The 26,634-nt window shown below is 34.6% G+C and overlaps 1 protein-coding gene across 1 annotated transcript in view; it reads left to right on the top strand.

Annotated features, from left to right (window-relative positions):
• Positions 1–2,676: 2,676 nt before the first annotated feature.
• The window catches only part of TMEM232 (transmembrane protein 232), a gene marked incomplete at its 5' end in the record, with an annotated part of 164,313 nt that continues 140,355 nt past the window's right edge, over positions 2,677–26,634 (top strand). Inside the window, 3 exons of the mRNA XM_081053836.1 lie at positions 2,677–2,792; positions 24,013–24,124; positions 24,942–25,047. Of these exons, the coding sequence (XP_080909962.1) occupies positions 2,677–2,792; positions 24,013–24,124; positions 24,942–25,047 (334 nt within the window). The remainder of the gene's footprint in view (positions 2,793–24,012; positions 24,125–24,941; positions 25,048–26,634) is intronic.

Raw genomic sequence — 26,634 nt, forward strand, 5'->3', positions numbered from 1 at the left:
TAAGAAGTTATTGTATTAATCTAGGACAAAGATAATGGCATCCTGACTTAGGAGAATGGCAGAAGGGATGAAAAGCAGACTTGATTAACAGAGCTCCTTTGAAGATGGGAATCAATAGCACATAGCGACAATAGTGCCTCCCCAATGATTTGATGCTGCGGGAACTGGTGAACAACCTGAAGCAAGGTGAGGCCTCACAATGACCAGGAAAAGAAGATTCAGAGGGAGCCTTGGTTTCTTATGACTGTGAAGCTGCCAAATTGACCCTACATTGTCTAGATTGGGACTTTAAAAACACTTTTTTTTTTTAACTGAGAGAAATACGCTTCTACTTGTTGAGCAATGGTCATTTTTATTTCTGTTATATGTCACTAAACCTAATCCTAGTACAATACATGTCACATATTCTTTTGTAATCTTACTTTTATTGAGGTAAAATTTACTTGCAGTGAAATGTACAAATATTCATTGTACGATTCAATGGTGCAAATATCTACCACTGTTACCAGCAGATGCGAGGAATCTTTGGACAATAGGTTCGGTGATCAAGAGAGGATTTCTAAAATAGTTTCTAAGTTCTTGAAACCTCAAAAAATATGAGGAATTGTAGTAAATCCTGTGAAATATATCAGGAAACAGCTCAAAGTTCTAGGTCAATATGCCTAACACATACACACAGAGACCAGTTTGCTTTCAGTTCAGTTTCCCTTCAATTATTTTTGCCCTAGGTGGCCTGTACATTTTCCTTTCTATTTATTTGGCATTAAATGTTTTACATTTATTTCAAACAAATCTAAGAGTATATCTGACTCAAATTTGTATTTCTAAACTCTTTCTAAAATAAGTAATGTTTTATAAATTGTGGGTTTCTTTTTGTCTTCTCTTGATGATTTTGTCTTTACCTTGGGTATGTAAACATCTTAACTCCATAATTTTATATGATTCAAGAAATACTTGCCAAATTTGTAACATTTATTTCTAGATTTATCTAATTACCTCTTTTGAATATCCATATATCTTTATTATTGTTGTTCTGTGCATATGTGTACTTTACAATGAATTCATTAATCGTTTGTGGTTATTTTCTTGAGTGCCTTTTAAAGTGATGTTGTTAACTGTTAAAACAAGACAAAAAAGCTCCTGAATATATTAATTCTGTTTGGGAATAACTTGTATTTTATATTAAAGTGAGGCCCACTCTGAATAACATTTCTGTATATAGCTCAGTGTAGCTACTGACTTTAAAATACGTTTGCTTTACATTCTAATGGATATAGGTTATTAGAAGCAGACCTTGCTCTAACCAATAGCAATAGATAATGGTGTTTGGAGTTTATAATCTATTTTGTGCTGGATATTTCCCCGTTACTCCTCCAGGTCCACTTGCCCTCTGCCCTGCACCTTCCGCTTCTAGTTTGGTTTAGCTAATGGGAAGCACGGGCAGATGGTTGGAGGGGAGTGCGGGAGGAGAGCGAGATCCAGTTTCTGTTCTCCAGGCTCCCTCCTAGCAGGCAGTCTCCGATTAGTTGCATCTCTGGACCAAAGGCCAAAGATTTTTCTTAAGCACCACTCTCCTGCAGCTGGGCCCCTCTTCCCCTTGGTTATGAGAATGGTAATGGTTTACCCCACCTCCCACTGTCTTCCTGCCAGCCCCTGAGAATGGAGACATTTTGGGTTTTCTTTTCTTTCTTTAAAATTTAAATAACTCTGCCCGCATCTTTATTCAGTTACCCTATTTGAGTGTGTCATCTGTTTCCTGCCAGAGCCTTGACTGATATAGTGACCAGTGTTAAAAATTAGCTATCTTAAAAATGAAATACAAACTAATTCAATAAAAATCTAAGTGCCCATTTCATTAGTACTTCCTTTTGCTCTTTAAATATTAACACTCCATTAAACACAAATAGTGTGCCCCAGATTTGGTCTTACACACTCATAAAATGTGCTCAGACATGCTTCAAAAAGAAAATAAATTTGGATGTGAGGACAAACAGAGAAAGCATAATCTAAATGGCAAAAAGACAGGAGACATAAAAAGAAATTTATAAGTAACCTTAAAAAACAGAAAGCATAGTAATCTAATAATGGTCATAAGCACTTCTATAAAACTTTCTATAAGGCTGTATTCTAAGTAATCTTATTCTAAGTAATCTACGTAACTTAACCTACTTATATCTTATAGGGACTCTATGAAGGTACTATTCCCTTTGTACAGGAGAGGAAACTGAGGCACAGCACAGTTAACTAAAACAGTCTGGTTGTATTCTTTTAACTACTATGCTGTTCTTTCAATGGTTTTGCTGATAAATCTGGTAAAGTACAATAAAGTCTAAATATTCTATGAAAGGATGATTTTATAGTAGTAACATAATAGAAGGAACATGGGTTTTCGATTCAAAGTTGGGTCTGACTAGGTCTGACAACTTTAAATCTAAATACTTCCTTAATAATGGTAATTATATATGAAAATTAAACTATTGTTAAAATAAATAAATAAATAAATAAATAAATAAATAAATACTTAATATAATTTCATTTTTAAGCCTGATTTTCCTTTTTGCCACCTGTTTCCCCATAAATAATGAATTTGTGTGAAATGTATTATTTGGCATTGTGAATACATTTGTATTCTAATATAAAATTTAATATGTCTCTTTAGGTTTGTGATCTATCAATATGCCTATTAAGAAATCACCTATGATTAATACATCTGGAGCAATATCTTCCTCTTATGAAAAAATCTTGAGGCTTCATTTTCAAAATTTAAGGCAAAAAAGAAGTGATAAATCAAAGTAAGTTTAAAAATTTTTCATATTATCAAAGTAGTGGACCCATAAGCATTGGAGAATTTAGAAAGTGTAGAAAATTGTGAGCAATAAATATAAGAGGATAAAATACTAAAATTTACAATTTTTAAATAAATGGCTTCATTATTTATAATCATTTATTTCTGAAATTTAGAATTTTACACGTTTGTTTAAAATAACCAATTTTTCTGTAATTGTATGTTTTTTAAGTTGCCATAGTAATCCATGAAAAGCATAAGCAAAAGCATTTAATAACTAGGGTATCGTGAAGCATTTTAGTTATTACTAGGTCCTCTGCTGTTTCAAATTAAGCCACAATAGAATGGTTTTCTGCACTTCAAATTATTTTCTTGGGGTAAAGTTTCTAAAATGAAGTTATTAGATCAGTTTGTTGATAATTTAAAAATTATGTGTGATTTTAAGAAATTTTTAAGAACTTAAAAATAAAGAGAATAATAGGATATATAATAAAACTTACATATTGACATAATCTTATGTTTTTCTCAAATCTTTAATAAAGAATAGAGCAACAGATCAACTTGAAGCTATGTGACCACATACCCTCCCAACTATAATTGTGGCATATATCATTTCAGTTCATTTTTCTACTTTAACATACATGAATATAAAATTTTATTTTCCATGTGAATCTAAATGGAATTATATCTTTACATAAAGTACATACACAGATAAATTATAACACATTTATCTGTGACTTGATTTTTTAAAAGAATCAATATTATGTTTTTAATTCAATCCATATTGATAATTATGTATTTTCTTTTTTTAAAGATTTTTATTAAAATAAAGCTAACATACAATATTATATTAGTTTCAGGTATACACCTTAGTTATTCAACATTTATATACCTAAAGAAGTCATCACCATAGTAAGTCCAGCAACCATTTTACACTGTACCATACAATCACAATATTATTGACTGTATTCCCCATGCTATATGTTACATCAGGTATACAGCATAGTGGTTAGACATTTATATAATTTAAGAAGTAATTCCCCTAGCTAGTCGAGTACCCACCTGGCACTATGCATAGTTATTATCATATTATTGATTATATTCCCTATGCTTTACATCCCATTGACTGTTATGTAACTTCCAATTTGTACTTCTTAATCCTTTCACCTTTTTCACCCTGCCCCAACCTCCCACCCATCTATCATCCCAGTAAATCTAGTACCCATCTGACACCATACATAGTCATTACAATATTATTGACTATATTCCTTGTGCTATACCTACATCCCCATGACTACTAAGTAAAAACTAATTTGTACTTCTTGATCCCTTTTCCTTTTTCCCCCACCTCCAATCCCCCTCCCATCTGGCAACCATAAAAATGTTCACTGGATCTATGAATTTGTTTCTGTTTCATTTGTTTGTTCTTTAAATTCCACTTACGAGTGAAATCATATGACTCACTACACTCAGCACAATACGCTCTAGGTCCATCCATGTTGTCGCAGATGCAAGATTTCATTCTTTCTAATGGCTGAGCAATATTCCATTGTATAAATGTACCACCTCTTCATCCATTCATCCATTCAGGGACACCCAGATTGCCTTTATATCTTGGCTATTGTAATTAATGCTGCAATAAACGTATGGAGGAACACATCCCCTCAAAGTAGCGTTTTGGGTTTCTTCGGATAAATACCCAGAAGTGGGATTACTGGATCCTTCCTTGTCTGTTATGATAGCCTTTCTTTTAAAGTTTATTTTGTCTGGTATAAGTATTGCTATTTCAGCTTTTTGTTGTATTTTCTATTTTAATGAAATAACTTTTTCCATCCCTTTACTTTCAGTCTGTGTGTGTCTTTTGATCTGAAATGAGTCACTTGGAGGCAGCATATGCATATGTCTTGTTTTCTTATCCATTCAGTCACTCTATGTCTTTTGATTGGAGCATTTAATCTGTTTACATTTAAAGTAATTGTTGATAGATATGTAGTTATCACCATTTTATTATTCATATTTTTTTAAATCATTTTTCTTCCTGTCTTAAAAAAGTCCCTGCAAAGTTTCTGTTGAGAAATCAGACTCTTTCGTTGTTTTTAAGATTCTTTCTTTGTTTTTAACTTTTGGCGATTTAATGATTTGTCTCAGTGTGGGTCTCTTAAGGTTTATCTTGTTTGGGACTTTGCACTTCTTGGGCTTGAATATTCCATTTCTTTTGCCAGGTTAAGGAAAGTTTCCATCATTATTTCTTTAAATTGGTTTTCAATTCCTTGCTCTCTCTCGTCTCCTTCTGGTACGCCTATGATGTTAATGTTGGTATGCTTGATATTGTCCCAGAGGTCCCTGCAACTGTCCTCATTTTTTTGGATTTTTTTTTTCTTTTTGCTGTTCTATTTGGGTGTTTTCTGATACTTTATCTTCTAAATCACTGATTTGATCCTCTGCTTCATGTAATCTGTTGATTCCCTTTAATGTATTCTTTGTTTCTATTATATTTATTTCTGACCAGTTATTTTTATATTTCTTATTTCCATTTTTATGTTTCCTCTCTCTTGGTTGAAGTTCTCCCTGAGATCGTTGAGCATCCTTATAACCAGTGTTTTGAACTGTGCACCTGGTAGATTGCATGTCTCCATTTTGTTTAGTTGTTTTTCTGGAGCTTTGTTCTGTTCTATTATTTGGGAATTGTTTCTTTGTCTCCCTATTTTGGCAGCCTCCCTGTCTTTGTTTCTATATATTAGATAGGGCTGCTATGTCTCCCGGTCTCAGTAAAGTGACCTTAGGTAGTAGGTGTCCTGCGAAGCCCAGTGGTGCAGTCTTCCTTGTCATTAGAGCCAGGGGCTCCAGGTGTGTCCTTTGCGTGTGTTATGTGGTTTTCCTGTTATAGTTGAATCTTGGTTGCTATTTGCAAGTCAGTGGGAGGAATTGACACTTGGGTTCATTGGTTGTGAGGACTAGCTGTGAATACAGTGAAGGAGCTGTTGTGCAGGGGCTGACCTTGTGGAGCAGGATTCCCTTTAGTGGGGCTCTTGGAAGGCCCAGTGTGACATTTGGGTGTGCTGTCCTTGGAGGTGGCCAGGTGTTGCTTCAGCTCGGTTTTAAAGTTGGCCACTGGGCATGCCAGCCCCTGGGCCACCTTCGAGGGGACCTACTGCAGGCCAATTTCAGCCACAGCCTATGCCCTGCCTGGGGCCTCCTGGCGTGAACTACAAAGTAATGCTTAGATGCCCACCAGGTGTTCTGTGCTTGGAGGTATCTTGAGAGGCTAATCAGCGAACCAAGGCCAGCTGCCTGTAGTGCTGAGCTTAGGGCTGCTCAGCCAGCGGTATGGAACATGCTGAAACCAGATGGTTCTTGTTTGGGTTTTGTGAACCTTGAGAGACCCTAGGAAAGTCTGCAGTATGAAGCAAGGCAGGCGGTTTATAAGAAAAAGCCACTGGAAGCAGCTTGCTTGTGCCCTAAAGTTGGGCAAGGTGGGGATCTCAAAATCACCAGGGCTGGGTAAATGAAGGGCATTAGCCAGCTTGATGGAGACTCAGATTGGCAGCTGCATATGCATGCTGGGAAGCGGGAGGGCTCAACAAAAAATCAATGACTTCCGCCAGCTCATCCACTGGGAGAAAGCTGGCCCTCTAGCCCTCACTCTGCAGTCAGACATCCCAGTTCCTCACCGAATATCTCCACTTTACCCCCTGAGCCACTGCCTCAGTGCTGGAGCTCAGAGCCAGTGATTCTATCTGTGACTAAGTCCATGCGTGTGCCCTCCAAGAGGAGCGCCTCAAAGTGCAGCCATCCTCTGTCACAGTCAGGCACAATCTTTGCTTGTTTTCACAGCCAGAAATTATGAGGAGTTTTCTCCGTGGTACTGGAATCCTGGTCTGGGGGGCCTGGTGAAGCACTGGGACCCCTCACTATTTGGCAAAGTGGGGAACCTTTGCAGTTGAGATATTCCTCCTGATTTTTAATGGTCTCATGTGAGTGTGGGATCAGCCCGTTCCATGTTTCTGCCCCTCGTACTAATCTCGAGGGGCCTTCTTCCCTATGTCCTTATTTGTAGGACTTAAGTTCAGCAAGACTTCAGGTGATTCTCAATGATGGTTGTTTTGTAGTTTAGTTTTAATTTTGATGTAGTCGTGAGAGGTAAGCATAGCATTTACCGCCATCTTGACCCCAATTATGTATTTTCTTTATTTATTCATTTTGGCAGCTGCTAACTAGTCTTCTAATATAATGAATCCTTTTTACTTTACTCACTTTATTTTCCAAATTTTTTCATAAAGTCAATGCTAAAGTGAAGATCATTGCATATATCTCCTTATGTACCTCTGTCTTTCTTTGGAATGGATTTTTTTTTGGATTTTTTCTTTTTTATTCCTGGCTTTTTAAATTTTACTTGATGTGTTTCTTTCCAAAATATCTGAGTCAATTTACAATTTCTTTTCTAGAATGTGGAAGTATCACTCTCCCCATCTTTACCAGTACCTGGTATTGTCAAACTTCTTAATATTTGCCATTGTAGTAGGTTAAAAGTGGTACTTGCCTGATAACTAATTATTTGAATCCCTGATAACTGATGAGACTGAGCATATTTAATGTCTTGCCATTAGAATTCTATGAATTATCTGTTCATGTTTGACCAGTTTACTTTTGTGTTGTCTTTTTCTTATTGATATTTGATATTATTAAATATTGATTATGAATTCTTTCAGTCTGTGGCTTGTCTTTTAACTTTGTTTTTGTGGTGGTTTTCATCATACAGAAGTCTTGAAAATTAATATAGTTATTATGTTTTTAAGATTTATTCAAGATGTTGAGTGTACATATATAATTTTCTTTCCTGATTGTTCATTCCCTTGGTTTATTTCGTTAACATATTGTAAGTTATTCATTTATTGTTCTACTGTTGGCCTTTCAAATAATTGTTTGTTTATGATTATGGTTATTATAAACACTGTTTCTATGCGCATTCTCACACAAGCATACTAGCACTTTTCCTAATTTTATCAGATATTTCCTAAGGTACATATCTAGGAATGAAATTGTTGGATCACAGGATATATACCATTTAGTGAACAGAACTTATTGATTTTTTTATGATTAGTCATTTTGTGTTTTGATTTTAAAAAATCTATTTCCACCACAAGAACATACGGATATTCTTATACATATTTTATAAAAAATCTTATTGTTTTATCTTTCATATAATGCATATGGAAATGATTTTTGTTAATGATGCTAAGTACAGGTCGAATTTTTTTTTATATACATACCCAATTGATCAGCACCATGTATCAAAAAGGACATCCTTCTCCACTATTTCTCTAGTACAATTATTGCATAAATCAAATGTCTGCATATAATGGGTATGTTTCTGGGCTCTCTATTCTGTTTTCTGGTCTGTTTGTCTCCTTCTATACTAATACCATACTGCCTTAATTACTGTCATTTAGTAATATAATTTAATAGTCAGTATGATAGATTTTCCAAATTTGTTCTTCTTCAATGATAAACTACATATTATTTTTAGAATCAGTTTGTCATTTTTTTTTCCAAAAAAATTTTTTGGGATTGTTTATTGGATTTTTCTAAAGTTATAGATCAAATTGGAAAATGGGCATCTTTATCATAAGGATTTCAATCCATGAACAAAGAATATCTCTCCATTTATTTAGTTATTTGTAAAATTTTCTCAATAAAATTTTAATTTTTTTTTTTTTTAGGTGAGGGGACCGTTTATCTTTTGTTAGATTTATTCCTATGTATATGGTATTTTTGATACTATTATAATTTTTATGCATATTTTTTTTAAATAGATTTTTTCAAGCTGTTTCCAGAAGAGAGAACTACAATTGATTTTTATACATTGACTTTTATGTACAGAAATATTACTAAATCATCTTATTAATTCTAAACATGCTTATTTCAATTTTGATTTTAAAGGAATACTCTAAACATTTCATAATTAAGTATGATTATTTTTCTCCAACCTTAACCAGCACTTCAATTTTTTGTGTTTTTTTAAACCCAACTAAACTTCATGACTATTTTAAGTAGTTAATGTTCCTTTATGTTTCATTTACTATAACATTTAATTTGCTTTTGCTTTTCATTCCTTCTTGCTTCTTAGATCTTGTTTTTAAAAGATGTACAACTTTAAAATTTTTCCTTAGTGACATTTTGTTGTTAAGAAAAATCTGTTTTTGTGAGTCTGAATATATTTTTATTTTATTCTTATTCTTAAAAAATAATTAAAGCTGAATATGGAATTATCTTTGGTCTGTTATCACTTTTATTCTTTTTTTTTCTTCAGCACATTGATTATATTATTACACTCACAGCTTCCCTTATTACTGTTAAGAAGTTAGGTGAAGTTTTGATGCTGTTTTTTTAAGATTAGTCTGTTTTCCCCAATTTTGGGTGCTTTCAGGAATTTATTGTCTTGCATTTCCACAGTTTTACTATGATGTGTCAGAATGTAATTAAAAAATTATCTGCTTGGATTTCTCGGACCTTTTGAATTTGTGACTGGTGTCTTTTGTAATTCCTGAAAAATTATCAGATATTGTTCCTTTAGATATTACCTTGACAACCCATTTTCTCTCTTTATGAAACTCTTGATTAAATATATATTAGACCATCTCATTATATATGACACATCTTTTACTCTTTCATCTCCATTTTCCATCTTTTGTGTCTTTTTACTGTATTTCAAAAAAATTTATTCTGATGTGATCCATTTTCCATATGACTAATTTTATCTTTTGTTACCAAAGTTGAGTTTTAAAAATTATATCTTACATTTCAAATACTTCATTTATTTTTCTTCAAATCTTCTATGTAGGCTTCTAGTTCCTGGTTGCCTGCAGATACTTTTAAGCATGTTGTGGAATAAGTATGATGATTTTATAATTTATGTCTGATTATTCCAATGATTGAAGTCTTGGTAAGTTTGTAAGTTTTGTTTTTCTCACTTATGTCATATCTTATCATTTCCCACTTGTTCTTGGGGAAAAAAGGTGTTTGTGCTATTCTCCAGAGAATCTTTGCTTTTGCTTCTCTGCCAGGCCCCTGTAGATGCTACTAATTTAAGACAAATGAAATTAACTCCACTTCCTGAATGTTCTTGGTGAACTATCTAGAGTTTGCCTGGGGTGTAAATCTGTATTGAGACTGATCCTCTCAGATGCGTGCATAAGCGCCCCCAGCACACCCCCACACACACAAACACATTTTTTTCACTTTCTGTTTTCCTCTCTGGTGAGCAAGAAGGCAGCCTTATCTACAGCTTCCTGGGATTGAGGAGAAGTGATTGGGGTTAGTTCCTACCTTGGATATTTAGTCAATGTGAAGGGAGTCCCTGATAAGTTTTCCACACCTTGAAAATCCTGCCTTTTTCTTACTGTACAATCACTTGGAAAACTTACTTGATCTTGTCTCCATGGTCCCTTGTACTAAGAGAAACCAGATTCTGTTCCTGGCATCAGCTGTTTGAGATGAAGCAGAGACCTATCTTGCAGGAAGTAACATCTTTGTTTCTATCCTTAGGTGTTGCATGAATTGTCACGGGCTTTCTACTGCATTTGGTCCATTTATTCTTCCTTAGAAACATGAGTTTTTTGCAGGCTCAGTGTGCAATCTGTTAGAGACACATGTAAGCCTCCATGTAAACCCTTCAAGTGAGGTAACCGAAGTCCACGCATTTCTGGGTTAAAGAGAGAATCACACAATCTTGCAATGAACTACTGGTTTAGGTCATACTATTTTGTCACTGTTTTTTTATAACTAAGATTATTTTATTGTATATAGTCTGTTTTGCTTTTTCTACTTCATCTCAGAGATAGAAAAGACTAAAAGATTTGAAGACTTACATCAACTATACACATTTATTTTAGCTGATTGGAAAAAATTAAAGGGAATATAAATTTTACATTAGGAAGATTTAGTCAAACTATTAGATTATTTTACATTTTTCTCACAGAAGCTGCTTGTGTTTTTTATGGCTGGGAGGCTGTAGTCTTCAAAGTTTCCTGAAATGTTAATAAGTTTGAAATTTTTCTGTTTTATGAATGTTTTTGATACTTACACTTAGTAAAATGGGCTTTATAAATACATATCTAAATATTTTAAAAATATATATGTATACATTTATAATATATATTTATATAATATAGTGTGAGTTCTAAATGTGTGCTCAGCAACAAGAAGAAAATTTTCTAGACTCATATTTATATTCTGGTCTTTTGTTTATTTGATCTATAGTATTTGTTTTTCATTTATCTAAATTATTATAAGGATTTAAGTGACATTCTAATGGTTAAGAGCTTATAATTAGACCTGTTAATTTAGACCTGTTAATTAGACCTGTTAAGCTGAGGCATCTATACTTGTAGCAATTGGGTTGGCCATAAATGAGTTAGCCAAAAATATGGTAACTTAAAAGCTGGATGGTCCCAAAGATCATGAACACATTCAATGTTTTGCAGCATAGCTTCTTTTAGGATGTATTATCCCAAACGAGAGATCACAGCTACTAATGAGATTATTTGTATAAAGTATGTAGGGTCTCGCAAGGTCTTAGAAACCAGTCCTCTTGTGCTTGAACTTACTACATTGTTTTGGCCCAAGTCACTAGAAGATAAAATGTGAGAAGAGGATTGAGATTCTATTACTTTATTTGGAATACACAAGGTCAATGCAGTGAAGGTGAAAGAAAAAAGAAAAGAAAAATGAGGCAGGAAATCTTGATGTATTACCACGCTGATCACTAAATCACAACTTGCCACAAAGAGATACAGCAGAGCAATGTCCATACTTGACATATGGGAATTATCACGGCAGATTTCAAGGAGAAACCACATTTCACAATAGACCACAGGATGGAGGATTGAGGGGGAGTATTCATCTCCTCTGCTCCTTCCTGTGTAGCAATTTCCTTGGTCAAGATTCACCCTATAGGTGGTAAGTCATCCATACTTCTAGGCCCTTGGCTGCTCAAAATGTGGAAGAGGAAGGATACTCAGTGTTTGGGGCATGGAGATCATGCATGCATCAAGTGAATGTGAGACTCTGCGCAATGTTTACGTCCAGTGTATGCACTGATCATGAAGAGCTTAAAAGCTCTTTATGCTTTCACTTCAGGATATGTTTTCATATGTCGTTTTTTTTCTTATCTCTAAATTCAACTCAGTATCAGTTATTCACAGCTTAATCGAGGGGGGAAAGTAGAGACATCCTAGTATCCTATAATTGTTATTCAATCTTTAGTCTTCCAGCATCCCAGAAAACATGTTTTCCTACAATTATCCCTCTGACTGTTTTTCATAAACTCTTTAGATTTGGCATTTTTCTCGATTCCATTCTAATGGTTATTGGAATGCTGCACCCTTAACACATTCACCATAGCACTAAACTTTTCATTAGCCATGGAAGAAGGCACAACATATCCCAAATATTGTCCAATACCCCCTTCATCCTCACATAAAGCTTATATTGTCAAGGTCACAAAAACATGACTGGCTAATGAAATATGAGTCTTTCTTCCATGGCCTGGCATTTGCCTTGGAAAAAGGAGACCATTAAGAGTTAGTGTCTTACAGCATCAATGATGATCTGGGTAATTACCAGTCGGTACTTAATTAGTGGCAATTTGTGGTAGTGTATCAGTCTATGACAAACTACAATCACCAATGCAAAGACTGTCAATTGCCCCTCCTCCCATATTAATTTTTTCCTTCTAACTTAATAGAACTTATAGCAGGACACATGGCCAACCATGGCCAACCACAAGGATACAGTTCTCAGCTTCCCTTGCTGCTAGATGTGATCATGAATGTAATATTGGTCAGTTATATGTTAGCAGAACTGATGTACACCACTGGCATTCCGTGCTTTTAAGAGGAGTAGTTTCTCTCCCTATTTCTTCCTTTTAGTTGGAATGAGGATGTGATTGTGGCAGCTGAGCAGACATCTTAGGCCATGAAACAGAGCCGTATGTTGAGAATAGCAAAATAACCAGATAAAAATGTCAAAACTTCCACACCTCGGAGTTGCCATACCAACACTGGCTTGCTTATCTTGGTTTGCTATGTGAAAAAGAAATGAGAGTGTATCTTGATTAATTTGTAATAATTTTGCCAGTTTTATAGAAGTTAAGCTGGTTTGCTTGTCCTTAAAAAAATGTTTCTTGGTAGTTTTTGAGGTGAATGTTCTAGGACAAAGCCCCCAAGCAATGCTCTGTAGCTTTGGTTATTATGTCAGTTTTATTCTATTGCCAGATGATTCATTTACTATGCAAATGAGCAAGAATTAGGTCTGTTTTTGGCCTTGATCCAGTTGGGTCAATAGAGAAATGTTGGCTGTAATGGCAAACATCCTGGGGGCTTGTACCCTCTCAAACCCTGTGAAAGGATGGCCATTCCTGTGGTTATGTACTGAAATTATTGTTGTTATTACCCTTCGCTATCACCCACTTTGTTGACCCCACTCCTTAATATTTATATCTCTACCAGAACGAGCTGATTCCTAGGGTCCTCTGGCAGAAACTCATAGGATAACAAGGATTCCCAGGATTCTACTCCATTCCTTTTTTAGAGATATTTACTCTTACATTTTTGGTGAGATATTCCATAATGAGTGTCCTTAATTTCATCAAACCTTTCTTTTGTCATCAGAGGACAATTAGCCCATTGTCAAAAGGAAATTCATATGCATAGTTTTAGGACAAATCTATCAGAGTCATTAATTTTTACCTTTCCTTGGCTAATGGGAGAAATGACATGAGATAAAATTTGAAGTTCTTTTTCTAAGCAAAAGAATGCAGGCAGAGTTTATCTATCTTTAGTAACTAAATATATCAATTAGAGTACTGTTACCCATGCCAGCCAATTAATCCTCTTTGGTCTTAATAATTACATTTCACAAGAGAAGACATTAGGCTATAGAAGTCTACATTTTTCAAAGAGTAGGCATCTTACAGGCAACCTTGAAAAAATTATTGACTGTTACCAATGCAGAATAGAATGGTTACAAGTATGAGACTATACATTTAGAAAAGGAAGTAGGTTTCTATTCTTGTGAATATTTTTCAGCCTTCTATTTTCTTCTACATGGCTTTCTGCTCAAAATTTAGTCTGTGTTAACAGCCCCCTTGTCCCTTACTTGTTTAGAATCATCTTTATTGTAACTACTAAGTAGGAGAGTTTGCATTTTCAAGGCTTAAGACAGTATTTCATTTACTAAAACTGAGTCACTCAGAAACATGAGGTCTAAAGAAATATGAAGACATACTAAAAAATATATAAAACCATAGTTTGTTTTGAAATCCATCTAAGGCCCATATTTCTGGTTTCATACCATAAAGCCTGTTGGGTATCCATGATGTAAAGATGCTGTAATCAATTCCACAGGTATCGGTGAAGGCGGAGGCTATTTTCAGTGTCTGATTTCAAAGCCAAGACCCAAGATCAGTGCATGAGGAATTGGTAAATTTAGGGGAGGTACTTATAGAGTAAATTTCTGTACATGCCCATATCACTTATTATTTATGTGGATTTCTTACACATTCAATTGTGTCATATACATACTTAAAAGGGCCAGACTATTCTTCAGTTCTACTGGTACTTCTGGTTTTTGGGAGAAGCTGGGTTAATTTTTATTCAAAATTTCTGTCTGTTTCCATTCAATTTTTTGACTTTCCCATAATATCAAACTTACCAAAAATGTAGCCAATACGTAATTTTTTTCATCCATGTACGTATTAGCACTATGAAATCTGGGTTCTGTTTTTATTTACTGAAACTCTTAAAGATGTCCACTGATTTTCTAAATATTAACTAATGATTTTCTTGTTCTTAGCCTTGGCATCTCTGCAGATATGCAATTTAGGTCATGGTCCCCATCTTCTACATATTCTTTGGTATTTCAATTTAGAATTGTTTGTTTGCATGGAACGGGCATATTCAATTTAATTAAAGCAAAAGAAAAATGTAATGGAAGGATATAGTGTTGTCTTGTGGAGCTGGAGAGCAGAAGTATAGCTAGGCCTCATCCATTCATTCATTCATTCATTCATTCATTTAGTACTCATTATGTATTCTCTGAAAGATACTGGAGATAAAATGGTTGACAGATATAGTCTATATCTACACTAGCCTATAAGCTCTAAAAAGGTAGAGGATCTGGCTATTCATTAATAAATCATCCAACAAACCTTGATTAGGTGCTATAATGGTGAACAAGTAGTTTCCCACTTTAGGATTTTTTGTTGTGTTGAACAACATTTCTGCAAAAGCTCCCTCTTGGCTCTATATGACTTTTCAGCTCTAACCAACTAAGTATAAGCTAATTATTTAAAATCCCTTAAGAGAGAATTGGATTTGCACAGCTTGAGTGGATATCCACTGTGACCCAATCAGCTACAGCTAGTAGTGAGGTGTGGTTACACCATACTAATATGGAATTGAGGCATACTGGCTCAGTAGAGACCATGAATAGTGAACAATTGTCAGAGGAAAAATTTATACTCTAAATTGTACACATATTTAAATTCCATTATAGTATTAGTTTGGTGCAAAAGTAATTGTGGTTTTTGCAATTATTTTTAACCTTTGAAACCGCAATTACTTTTGCACCAACCTAATACTTTCCTGAATCTCATTCTACCAAATTTTTTGTTTCTTCTTTCCCTCTTGCTTCCTAACTATTGGATTTGACCAAAGGTATTCCTTTTTCTCAGTACTCTTCCTCTTGAAATTTCATGGCTTTGAGTATCACTAATATATAGGTGAATCTGAAATCTTTATTTCCAGATTTTATTCACTTCTTAATGCCTACCTCACAAGTTTATTTAAATTATTGGCCTCTCTACTTGGATGTTTCACAGGCAAATCATAGTTAGTATGTCCAGAATGACATAGATCTGTCCAAATTCCTCCATCTAACTGTCTTCATGCCAACTCTTTACTACTAATCATGTAGGCTCAAAACCTTGAGGTTATCTGTAGGCCAAGGCTCACAATTTCTTTTCTCACATTCCATTAGTCATCAAGCTCTATTGATTTAGCTTCTACGTAATCTCTCACATTCATGTACTCTTCTTGATTGTTATTGCCCAAACTGCAGTTCAGATCTTCATTACTTCTTACATAATTATTGAAATAATTGCCCAACTATTTACCAACAGTCACTCCTCACTCCAAACCCTTCAACATATGACTTTCAGTGTAATCCTCCTAAATCATTCTTCTGCTCAGTAATTACCTCTTATTTATGAAATAAAACTGAAAAGTCTATGTAAAATATAGAATTGGTATGCACTGCAACTAAGAAAATCTAAAATAGCAACAACACAAACAAAATAGAAGCTAATTTCTTTGAATATTGTCAGCCCGGAGTTGGTATGATGATACGGGACCTGGGCTCCTAACCAGCTCTCTGCGGCACATGGCTTACTCCTGAAGCTGTCTCATCATCTAAGATGGCTACTGAAGCTCCAGCAATCACAGCCATGCTTCATTCAGCAGACTAGAGGAAAGGCAGAAAAGGGGCTTGTGGACTTTCTTAGGAGACTTCCTAGAACGCTATCTGAGTCTTATTTACATTTTACTGGCTGAAACCTAGACATATGTATGTAACTAATTGCCAGAAAGAATCTTTTAGTAAGAAATGGAGACTAGGCATTGATGTGGGCAGCTGTAAGTCTCTGCCACAGATTGCCATCCATGTCATTTACATTTGTTCTCAACCGAGCATCTCTGTCTTTATTTCCTATCTTGATTTTTAAGCATTTTGTTTTAGTTAGGGTAAATTTGAAGTAATTATAAAAAAGAGGCCTCGAATTTCAGTGGATTAAGTAAGCTGGAAATGTATTTATCTGACATATCAATCCGGTGGGTCTAGGCTGACAGGGTAGCCCTGCTTTTGGGGTCAGTGAAAAACACAGGACCCTCACAGGGTGTTATACTCATTTGCCTAACCAAAGCTGATTCAGCACTGTATTGGTACACAGGAGGGAGAAAAAACATACCTCATTCTAGGGAAAGTGGCCTGTCTTTAAGTTAGAGGTGACCTGAAGTTTGCATATATTATATCTGCTCACATTCCCCCGGGCTTGGCCATGCAGCCATCCCGACCTGCCAAGAAGATTAGGAAATACAGACTATAGTTTGGTGATCCTGTGCCAGGAAGAGGCAGAGAACGGATGTTGAAAGGATAACTGCTATTCTGTCACATTCCAATTTGTCTGTATTTCAAGGTACTGCTCAAGTGTCATTTCTGCAAAAAAGCTTTTACTGAATCTTTAACCCAAACAACAAGGTTTATAACTAACAGTTGAATGCATGCCAGGAACTAGAATGTGTGTTCTGTTTAATGCTTTTCAAAATTCTACAAGATTTTGTACACAATTCCATAGATGGGAAATTATAGCTCACACTGATTAAACAACAATTATAGGGACTGCGGAGTATTGGAATCATAATCTCTATTTCTGAGCTCCCATAAGCTTTTATTGTCTTTTTTCCCCAGTATATTTGCTTTATGTTAACATCATTTGTAATGTGTCTCACTTTTCTCCTCGATTGTGAACTTCCTGAGGCCAGGCCTGGTTCCTCTTTTAAACCTCATTGTATCTAGCCAAATACCTTGTATGCAGGAGGCTTTCTTTAAATATTTACTGAACAAATGAATTATCAGCTAAACAAAGGTCTGAATTTACAGATAATGTATATACAGGGTCAGTCTGGACCGGGTATCCATGTAGTCAGGAGACTTCAGTATATTTTCTTTATACAAAAATTAGAATGATAATCTTTAGTCACTACCTATTCTACAGGACTACACTTATGCACTTACAGATTACATTTAGCTTGGTGAAATTCTTTGATGTTGTGAAAAAATTGGAATATGTGAAGCTAAAGTATCTTTTCTTTTCAAATGCCTGTATTTGCTTTTTAAAGTTTCCTTTTGCTTCTTATCATGTATTGTATTTATCATTAAATAAGCATTAATTTGTATAACAATCCAATTAATTTGTGATGAGCAAGAAATGATTAAAATAGCTATATTTATTTCCCATGAAATATTTATTGACATGAGCTGTGGGAGACCTATCAAGTACGTGATATCCGTACAGAAAGCTGAAAAACATTAGTTTTCCATATTTTCTATGATCCATAACAGGCCATGACTCATAGTGAAAAATAGTTGACAAAACTAAAATTATTTATTTATATTCTAAGCATAGATATTGAATTAAATATTATTTTCATCCTGAAGCTTTATTCCACTTTAGAAATAAAATCATGTAAATGCATTTTCCTCGGAGCCTACGACAAAGCTGAGATAAAATGTCTATTTCAGAAAGTGTATTTTAAATTTGTGTTTGAAACCGTGGATAGTGTGTGTGTGTGTGTGTGTGTGTGTGTGTGTGTGTGTGTGTGTGTGTGTTATGTGTTTGGGGCTATCTGTGGTTGGTAGGGAGGAAATCTGCTTAAATTGCATTTTATTAAGAAGAAGAATGCATACAGTATATATTCTTATACTGCAGTACGTTCTGTGGGATCTTATAAGAAAAGCTAAATGGAAAGACTTAGTTCAGACAGCTTATTTCAAATATTGGCTCTGTTCACTTTTAAAGCTATGGTCTTGAGTTTGATACGTAACCTCTCGAAGCCTCCTTTTTTCCTGTAAAACAGAGAAAGTACAGTTTAGTGTCAGGAAACCATCAGATGTTCATTAAGCAAATTGTACATATAGCAATAAGGAAAAACTTAAGAACCTCAAGTTACAGAAAGGAATATAAGACAGATACATTAATATTATACGAAACACTAAATTATGGAACAGGTTTTTGTGGGTTTTAGAACTTGAAGTGAGATGAGTTCTTGGCCCTTTGTAATTATGTGACCTTAAGCAGTTTCTTCATCTCCACAAGTGCCACCCCTGCCTCCAGCAAGTAGCCATCACCTAATTCCTGTCGTTCTGCAACAGCCTCCTAATCAGTGTCCCTGGCCCTGGTCTGGGAACTGCAGCTTTAGTGCTCTTTTAAGAATGTAAATGAAATCTTGTGAAGCTCTAACTTAAACTTTGCAGTGTCTTCCCATTACATTTAGAGTAAAATCCAGACACTACCTTCTGGTCTAAATACTCTGTGAGATCTAGGTCAGGGCTGTCTCCCTGATCTTATCAGTTTCTCCTTTATCTCCATCCCTTGTCTTCTTGGTCTCTTTCTCATCTCCATTCAGATGTCTCTCCCTCACAATCTTCCCTGATTGCCTAATGTGAAGTAGCTCTCTTCCCCTGTGCTCTCTTCCACACCACTCTACTTATGTCTTCACAGCACTCACACTCAGAAATCATCTAGTTCATTTATTCGTTTTCTTGTTTATTGTGTATTTACTCTCCCCCCAACAGAGTATCTGATCCATGAGGCAGGTGACGGTACATCTGTTTTTGACTCATTTTGTGTCCTCTTGCTTAGAAGAATGTTTAACTCACAGAGGTGCTCATTTAATACAGAATGAAGCAATAAGTAACAAATGACTGATATGTTTTATCTCGAAGTGATTTTTTTCACTGTCCATTCCTTATCTGTCAACACTTCTAAAATACACTTTAATATTGAGCACAGCTTTAGATATAAAACTGTTTTAGAATAGTTTTACATATATTTATTTTTAAAGCAGCTATAAACATATCAGAAGATATTACAAAGAGTTCCCATATACCAAACCCAGTTTCTTCTATTTATTAATGTCATATTCATGTGGTACATTTGTCACAATATCAAACCATATCGATATATTATTATTATTAACGAAAACCCACATATAATTCAAATTTTCCTAGTTTTTACCTGGTATCCTTTTTCTGTTTCAGGACTCCATACAGTATACCACATTATATTTCATGGTCATGTGTCCTTTAGATCTTGGCTGTGATAGTTCCCCACACTTTCCTTGTTTATGATGACCTTGACATTTTTAAGAAGTACTGGTCAGACATTTTACAGAATATTCCTCTACTGGAATTTTTCTGATGTTTTTCTCATGATTAGAGTGGGATTATGGGTTTTTTTGTGCATGAGAAACAACACAGTACTGAAGCGCGTTTTTATCACATCACATCAAGGGTACACTCTATCAACACAATTTATCGCTGTGGATATTAAATCTGACCACCTGGCTGAAGTAGTGTTTGTCAGGTTTCTTCACTGTAAAGTTACTCTTTTTCCCGTTCCATACCCTTGGACAAAAGTCACTAAGAGCAGCTCATTGGAAGTAAAACCAAGTTAGATTCCTATATCTTGACAATTTCAACCATAAATTGCAAATGGATTAAAAATGTAAATGTATCTTTACGGATAAACGTTTTAGATTTTTTTGGGTAAATACCCAGGAGAGGGATTGCTGGGTCATATGGTAATTCTATTCTTAATTTTTTGAGGAACCTCCACTCTGTCTTCCACAGCGGCTGCACCAATCTGCATTCCCACCAACAAGTAACTTTACTAACAATTGTCACCTAATAAACTTCAATTAAAACAAGCAAGCAAACAAAATGTAGATGCATCAATAATAATAATAATATATGTAAAACTTTATTGTAAGAAAATTCAGGTGTCTATTTGTATTTTATTTGGGTGAGGAAGATCATCTAAACAAGAAACCTCAGAAATAATGTGCCAGGTATTCTTTTAGGTACAGTACATATATGATTTCACTTAACTTTCAAAACAACGTATGATAAATGTATATTTACTTTTGCATTTTACAGAAAAAGAAGTTAAGGCACAGATTGGTTAAATAACTACTTAAGGTTACAAATCTAGTAAGGGGCAGAGTAAGATTCAAACCATAGACAGTCTTGCTACTGGTCCTGTGCACTTAACCACTACACAATATTGCCTCAAATCGACAGGAAAAAGACAAAAAGCCTAATAAGAGAAAAAATGAACAAAATACATAATGAACAAAAATGAACAAAATATGTTTGCCACAGAATGGAGAATGTAAGAATGAATATAAGGCCATTCACATAGAAAAAGATGCTCAGGAATGCTACTAGATATAGAGCTACCAACTTTAAACCGCAAGGAAAAACCATTTTCATAAATCAAATTGGCAATAATTAAAACGATTGATATCATCCTGTTCTGGTGAGGATGTAAAAACGGGAATTTTCATGCTGTACTGGTACGAATATGAATGACTAGAATGTTTTTTTGTAAAGTATTTTAAAAAATCTATTATAATTAAAAATACACCTACTTTTGGATCTTGTCATTAATATTTAAAACTTTTTTTGTTGTGAAATGTTAACACCCATACAGAAGAGTATATAAAAATAAACACAAAACTGAAAAATTATTATAAAGCAAATAGTTGTCTGCTCACCAGGTGAAGAAGTAAATGATTTTCAGAAAGCTATTTCATAAATCTTTTCATTAAAATATCGTTTTTCCCCTGCTAACTTTCTTCACTCTCCTAACTTTCCTTTGGTTTTCTTTACAGTTTTATGCTTTATATAAATGGAGTAATCATTATAGTATATATATTCTTCTGTATCTGAATAGTATATTTGTGAGATCATCTATATTGTGCATTTAGCTGAAGTTTGTTCATTTTCATTTCCTTAACATTAATAGCCACTCTTGGGTGATCTTCGGTTCCACTAGACAGACTCACATGATTACAATAGGCCACACTAACAATTGGCATGATCACTTAGCAGGATAGAGCACCGGAAATTCAGCATGCCAATGGTGTGGCGGTTGTTTACCTTCTGAGAATGGTCTCATAGCAGCCCAGACAACGGACAAGCAGAGGAGCTAGTCTTCTTTAGCACCTTCGAATGACTGCTTGTGTGAGGATATAAGACTCAAAAGACCTCGGCTACACATGTTTAGAATCCCCATCCCAAAGTGGAACCAATTACTTTTTAAAAAACAAATTTATGGATTCCTGCAAAGGACACGCACTCTGGGAAGTCCAAATGCTCTCCTCATTTGGCATTTATTAAGAAGAGCACATGTAGATTGGTTTATATTTGTGAGCATTGACAAAAGCTTGAGGGATACGCATTAAACCATTAACTTGGCTGTTTCTGAGGGGTAGAATTGGAGACTGGAGTGTTGGGTGGCGGTCTATTAATTTTTTTCTTCATGCACTCCTGTATGTTTGTTTTGTTATAAAGAGCACTGTCATGTTAATATTTTTAAAATCTAATTTATAATGAAATTTATAAAAAAATAAATGAATAAAGAGGCTACCCTCTTGTAATTCCCATAGCACTTTGTACAAATGGGAAGAGCAAAGCTATTTTGGTTTCTTAATGTAAAGTAGGTCCATGTAGATCAAAGAAACATCATCCCAGTAGTCATATTGAGGAAGAGTTTGCAGCCTTCACTATATCTGTCTAAGCAGATATTCCTCAAGAGCAAGAGTAAAACAGAGAACAGGAAATCAAGAATGAAGTTACTCATTTCAAAATGTCCAATTCTAGCAAACTCTGTGAGTTCTAACATCTCAACTCTTCCTCTGTTTTGCTATAAACTCCAGGATTATAGAGGGCAGTGTTGTTTGTTGCACCATTGTATCCCCTGTTCCAAGCTTAGTCAATGATATATAGGATAGTCAATAAACAAGTATGCATGACTGTATAAATGCCCATTTTAGGATGGCAGTTAAAGAGTCTGTTATTTTATTAATTGTTCTTCTCTGGGATATCTATATTTGATTCTAATTTATAGAGCACCATGTCATTACCTCTGCTTATACTGTAATCATGTGCCATTGTCATTGCTTTTGCATACATCTGTCTCCCCAATAGGACTATGAATTACCCAGGCACAAAATCTGATTTTTATTCAAGTTTCCCCCCACCCCTGTATACAACAGAGCAACTAATTCAGTAAATTTTGAATATAGTAAGATGTTAAAAATGTTTTTTTTTTTCACATCTCTTCTAATGACATGACTGTAACAATTATTTGACTACACAAATAAAAAACTCACTGATTCTACTACCTGTTCTCTATTCCTCTGATGTTACTTTTGATCCCATACCCATCTTACATTCAGTGATACATCATTCTAATTAATCTCCTTATTCTCTTGCATATACTCTCAAATTATTTGTCTCACTTATCTTTGAAATACTTGTGTTCTTTCTCTATACTTTTCCCATGTGATCCTTTCCATTCATAAGACTTTAAATACCTTCTGCATGTTAATGATTCAAAAATTGAAATATCTAGCCTGAATCATTTTCCTTAAATTAAACTCATATATTTAACTGCCTATTCTACATCTCCACTTGGATGGATATGGGCATCTCTAATATCACATGTCCAACAGTGAACTTATTCTTTACCCTCACCCCAAATGTGCTCCTGTAGCAATCTTTCCCATCTCATTAAATACCAATCCCATCCTTCCAGTTACTCTGTTTAATTGTAACTCCTTTTTTGTTTCATACTTAATTTCTATTTCATTGGGCAGTCTGGTTGGAGTTAATGTCAAAATATATCCATTATTTAAACTCTTCTCTTTACTTATATTGCTATAATTCTGAGCCAACTCACTGTTACCTCTCATTTAAATATATGTGTGCTCCCTCCCTTGCTATATCCTACCTCCCCACACACCAACTCTCAACACAATATCAGAATGATCCTTAAAACTTGAGTTAAGTCATGCCACTTCTCTTAGCAAAACTCTGTAATAGCTTCCTATCTCATTCAGAGTTAATTTAGCTACTTGTCACCTCTCTGACCGTACTACATATATCTTTTTTCCCCAGCTCACTTTACTCCAGCCATAGTTGAACTAATTCCACTTTCATGCAGGGATAAAGGTTTAGTTTAAATTGAACCAACACTAATATACGTGAGGAGATAAATCAATCTTCAACATAATGGAGGCTGTATTGGATTTTACCTATGAAGAAGGCATATACCAGCAAGACTTCTTACAACCAACTCAGAAACTTTTTTTTTCCAGAGGCTACAAAGTTATTTGACTTCATGAGAATTATGTTACTCAGTCTAAGTATGATAAGTCAAGAAGACCTGTATATATATATTTTTTATTTTACTAATTTGTTGTTTGTGTGAAAGTCTTATAAGTAAATTACTCTTTTAGGAAATAGTTATATTTAGCCACTGAAAGTTGATTAATTAGAATTTGGAACTGAATAATTATTGATTTTTTAAAAAAAATTTTGTTTAGGCCACCATTTTCAATCACAAACGAATTCATCTTGAGATTCAACCAAACAAAAAATCCAAAAGAGAAGGAAGAATTGTTGGACCTAGCTAGAAAACACATTCTCAGATGTAAGGTAATGGTACACTATTTGACTTACTTAGTATATCAATTTTCTCTTCTACTTGGTGGAAAGAAAATTGAAAGAAAAAAATAAAATACACCTTTCTTTAATTATAAGTAAGCATAGTTAAAATATTAATGAAAATTGAAGTTAAAGCTTTTAACCCAATAATTCAGTGTCAAATGGCTCTTTGGGTTGAAGATTCCCCATTAGTTTTGGGGAATATGTAGTCCAAAAGCCCACAGCAAAATATCAAAGTCTGGCAAGTAAATTTTTGATGAGGAAAATTCCACTTTTTCCTAAAAAAAATTGTTAACTAAGGTACGGTGTATCCCAAAGAGGAAAGAGCTTTCCTAAACCTTCACTATAAATGCACAGAGGATTCTCATGTTTATTAACTTTGGCCTATGTGAACCAGCTAGAGTTTTTCAGCAAAATGGCATCAAATCATTTCTGTTAAATCACATTTCTTCAATATACTGTTCCTTCTAAAATCAGAGATGCATTCCCTTGGTGGGGAAATAAAATAAAAATAGAAGACATCTCTAGGATGTAAAGTGTAAGAATTATTTTCAACAAATAACTAATGATATTACTCAGACTATTAACAAACATTCTTTGTATTTTAACACTAATATAATTTACATACAGTGTCAACAAATAAAAATAGTAAAAGCAAAAATCAAAATGTATGAAGTTTTATACAACTCTGGCCATAGAACATCAGCCTCATAGAATGACTTTGAGAATATAATTAAAGGATAATCTAAATAAATAAATAAATAATCAGTACATTTTTGTTTGCCTCTTTCATGTTTCCCCATAAAAGAGAAAATTGGGTCTCAAAACTTTGGGCACCGGGAAACATGTGAATCTTCCTACTGCATGGACTGACGTAATATATCTGGCTCAGTGCAAAGGAGCCATTCAAGATGGTATGTGCTCTAACTAAACTCTTCTTATTACCGTGTTTTCTAGATTAGGAGTGAAGGCATAATTTAAGAACTTGAATGCTTAGAAATTGTGCAAGATCCAAGAAAAACTTGCCATTCTTTATCAGAATACGTGATAATATTTCATTATGAAAGCGCCTTTTGTAATTTTGAATTTATGAATTTCACTGCTCAACTTTTTAATTACGAAATTGTTTTAAAATCTTTTGCTCAGCATAGTCTTTATTGCCTTTTTTCTAAAAATAGCAACTTTAATTAAAAAGTAATATAAAGTGATTTTCAATTACAATAGGCACTATAGAGGAACTTGTTTCTGCATTTTCTAATTCTTACTCATAAAACAACCAAATGGCCATTTGTTTTTCACTTATTTTAAACAGCCATTTTATTCATTAACTTTTTATTTATCACTTCTCACTTATATTTCCTTTCAAACTACCTTGTAACCAATCGAGAAAAGAAATGAAAACCCATTATATTTAAGGAGGTAAAATTCCTCCCATGATTATCCTAAGTTTTACGTGTATGCCTTTTCAAATCAGTTTTAGAATGTTAAGCATATGAGGTCACAGTGTATTTCCCCATCTAAATTGGGTGTAGTGGTGTTGTTTGGGACCTTCCACACATCAGGAAGAGTAAGAACAATTTTGCATTTAACTTGACCACATGGCACTTCATCACATGGCCATCCACTGCCTGATTTCTATTAAATGTTTAAATAATAGGGAAGTAAACACTCTTGGCTTACCAGCAAACAGCAGCCACTTGCTCTTTTTTATCAATTAAACCTCAGTTTTATTCAGGTATCCTGCAGTCATGTGATTCAGAAGAGGACTGGCCCTTCCCAGCCTCAGAGGATGAATTATGCTTGATCTATAGTAATCATGGTGACGCCCCTTTACTTGCCCATGATTATATCAGAGGTGGTCACATAACCTGGTCTTGCCCAAGAGATGTAAAGACGAGTCTGTTTGGAATACTTTTTATTGAATTGCTTTTGAAAAGACATGCCTGGGAATAAAGCACCCTTCCCTTCCTCTACCACTCTCGATTATTTTCTAAATGGCAGAGTAAGAGCAAAATGCCTGGAGCTTGTGCAGTCATCATATCCATCAGGGGAACTAGAAGATGAAAAAAATATGCATACAGAGGGCATAAAATATGCATTATTAGCCAGCCCTGAAGCCTTCCCAACTCTGATTTTGTTAAGTAATAAACATACTTATTTTGAAAACACTTTGTTGAGTTTTCTGTTACACACAGCTAAAAGCTTTCTAACTCATTAAAACACTGAACTCCAAATAAAAACCCTAAGTATGATTTCTTTTTACCAGCTCCATACCTGAAATAAATACCCTTCTTATCTGTGTCCTGTCAGTACTCTTGTCTGTTCCTCATTCTGTAATCCACCCTCCACTCAGCAGTGACCATTCCAAAGCTTAACCGCTATGTAGTACCTTCTGCAGTTTTCTCTAGGGCCTTGGTTCTATGATCTCCTCATTCAGTTCCACCAGGCCCTATTTCTCCTGCCTTGATTTTCTAGTCTCTACTCTTCTTTTTTATAGTACT

This window comes from Rhinolophus hipposideros, assembly GCF_964194185.1.
Source record: "Rhinolophus hipposideros genome assembly, chromosome: 7".
Taxonomy (NCBI): Eukaryota; Metazoa; Chordata; class Mammalia; order Chiroptera; family Rhinolophidae; genus Rhinolophus; species Rhinolophus hipposideros.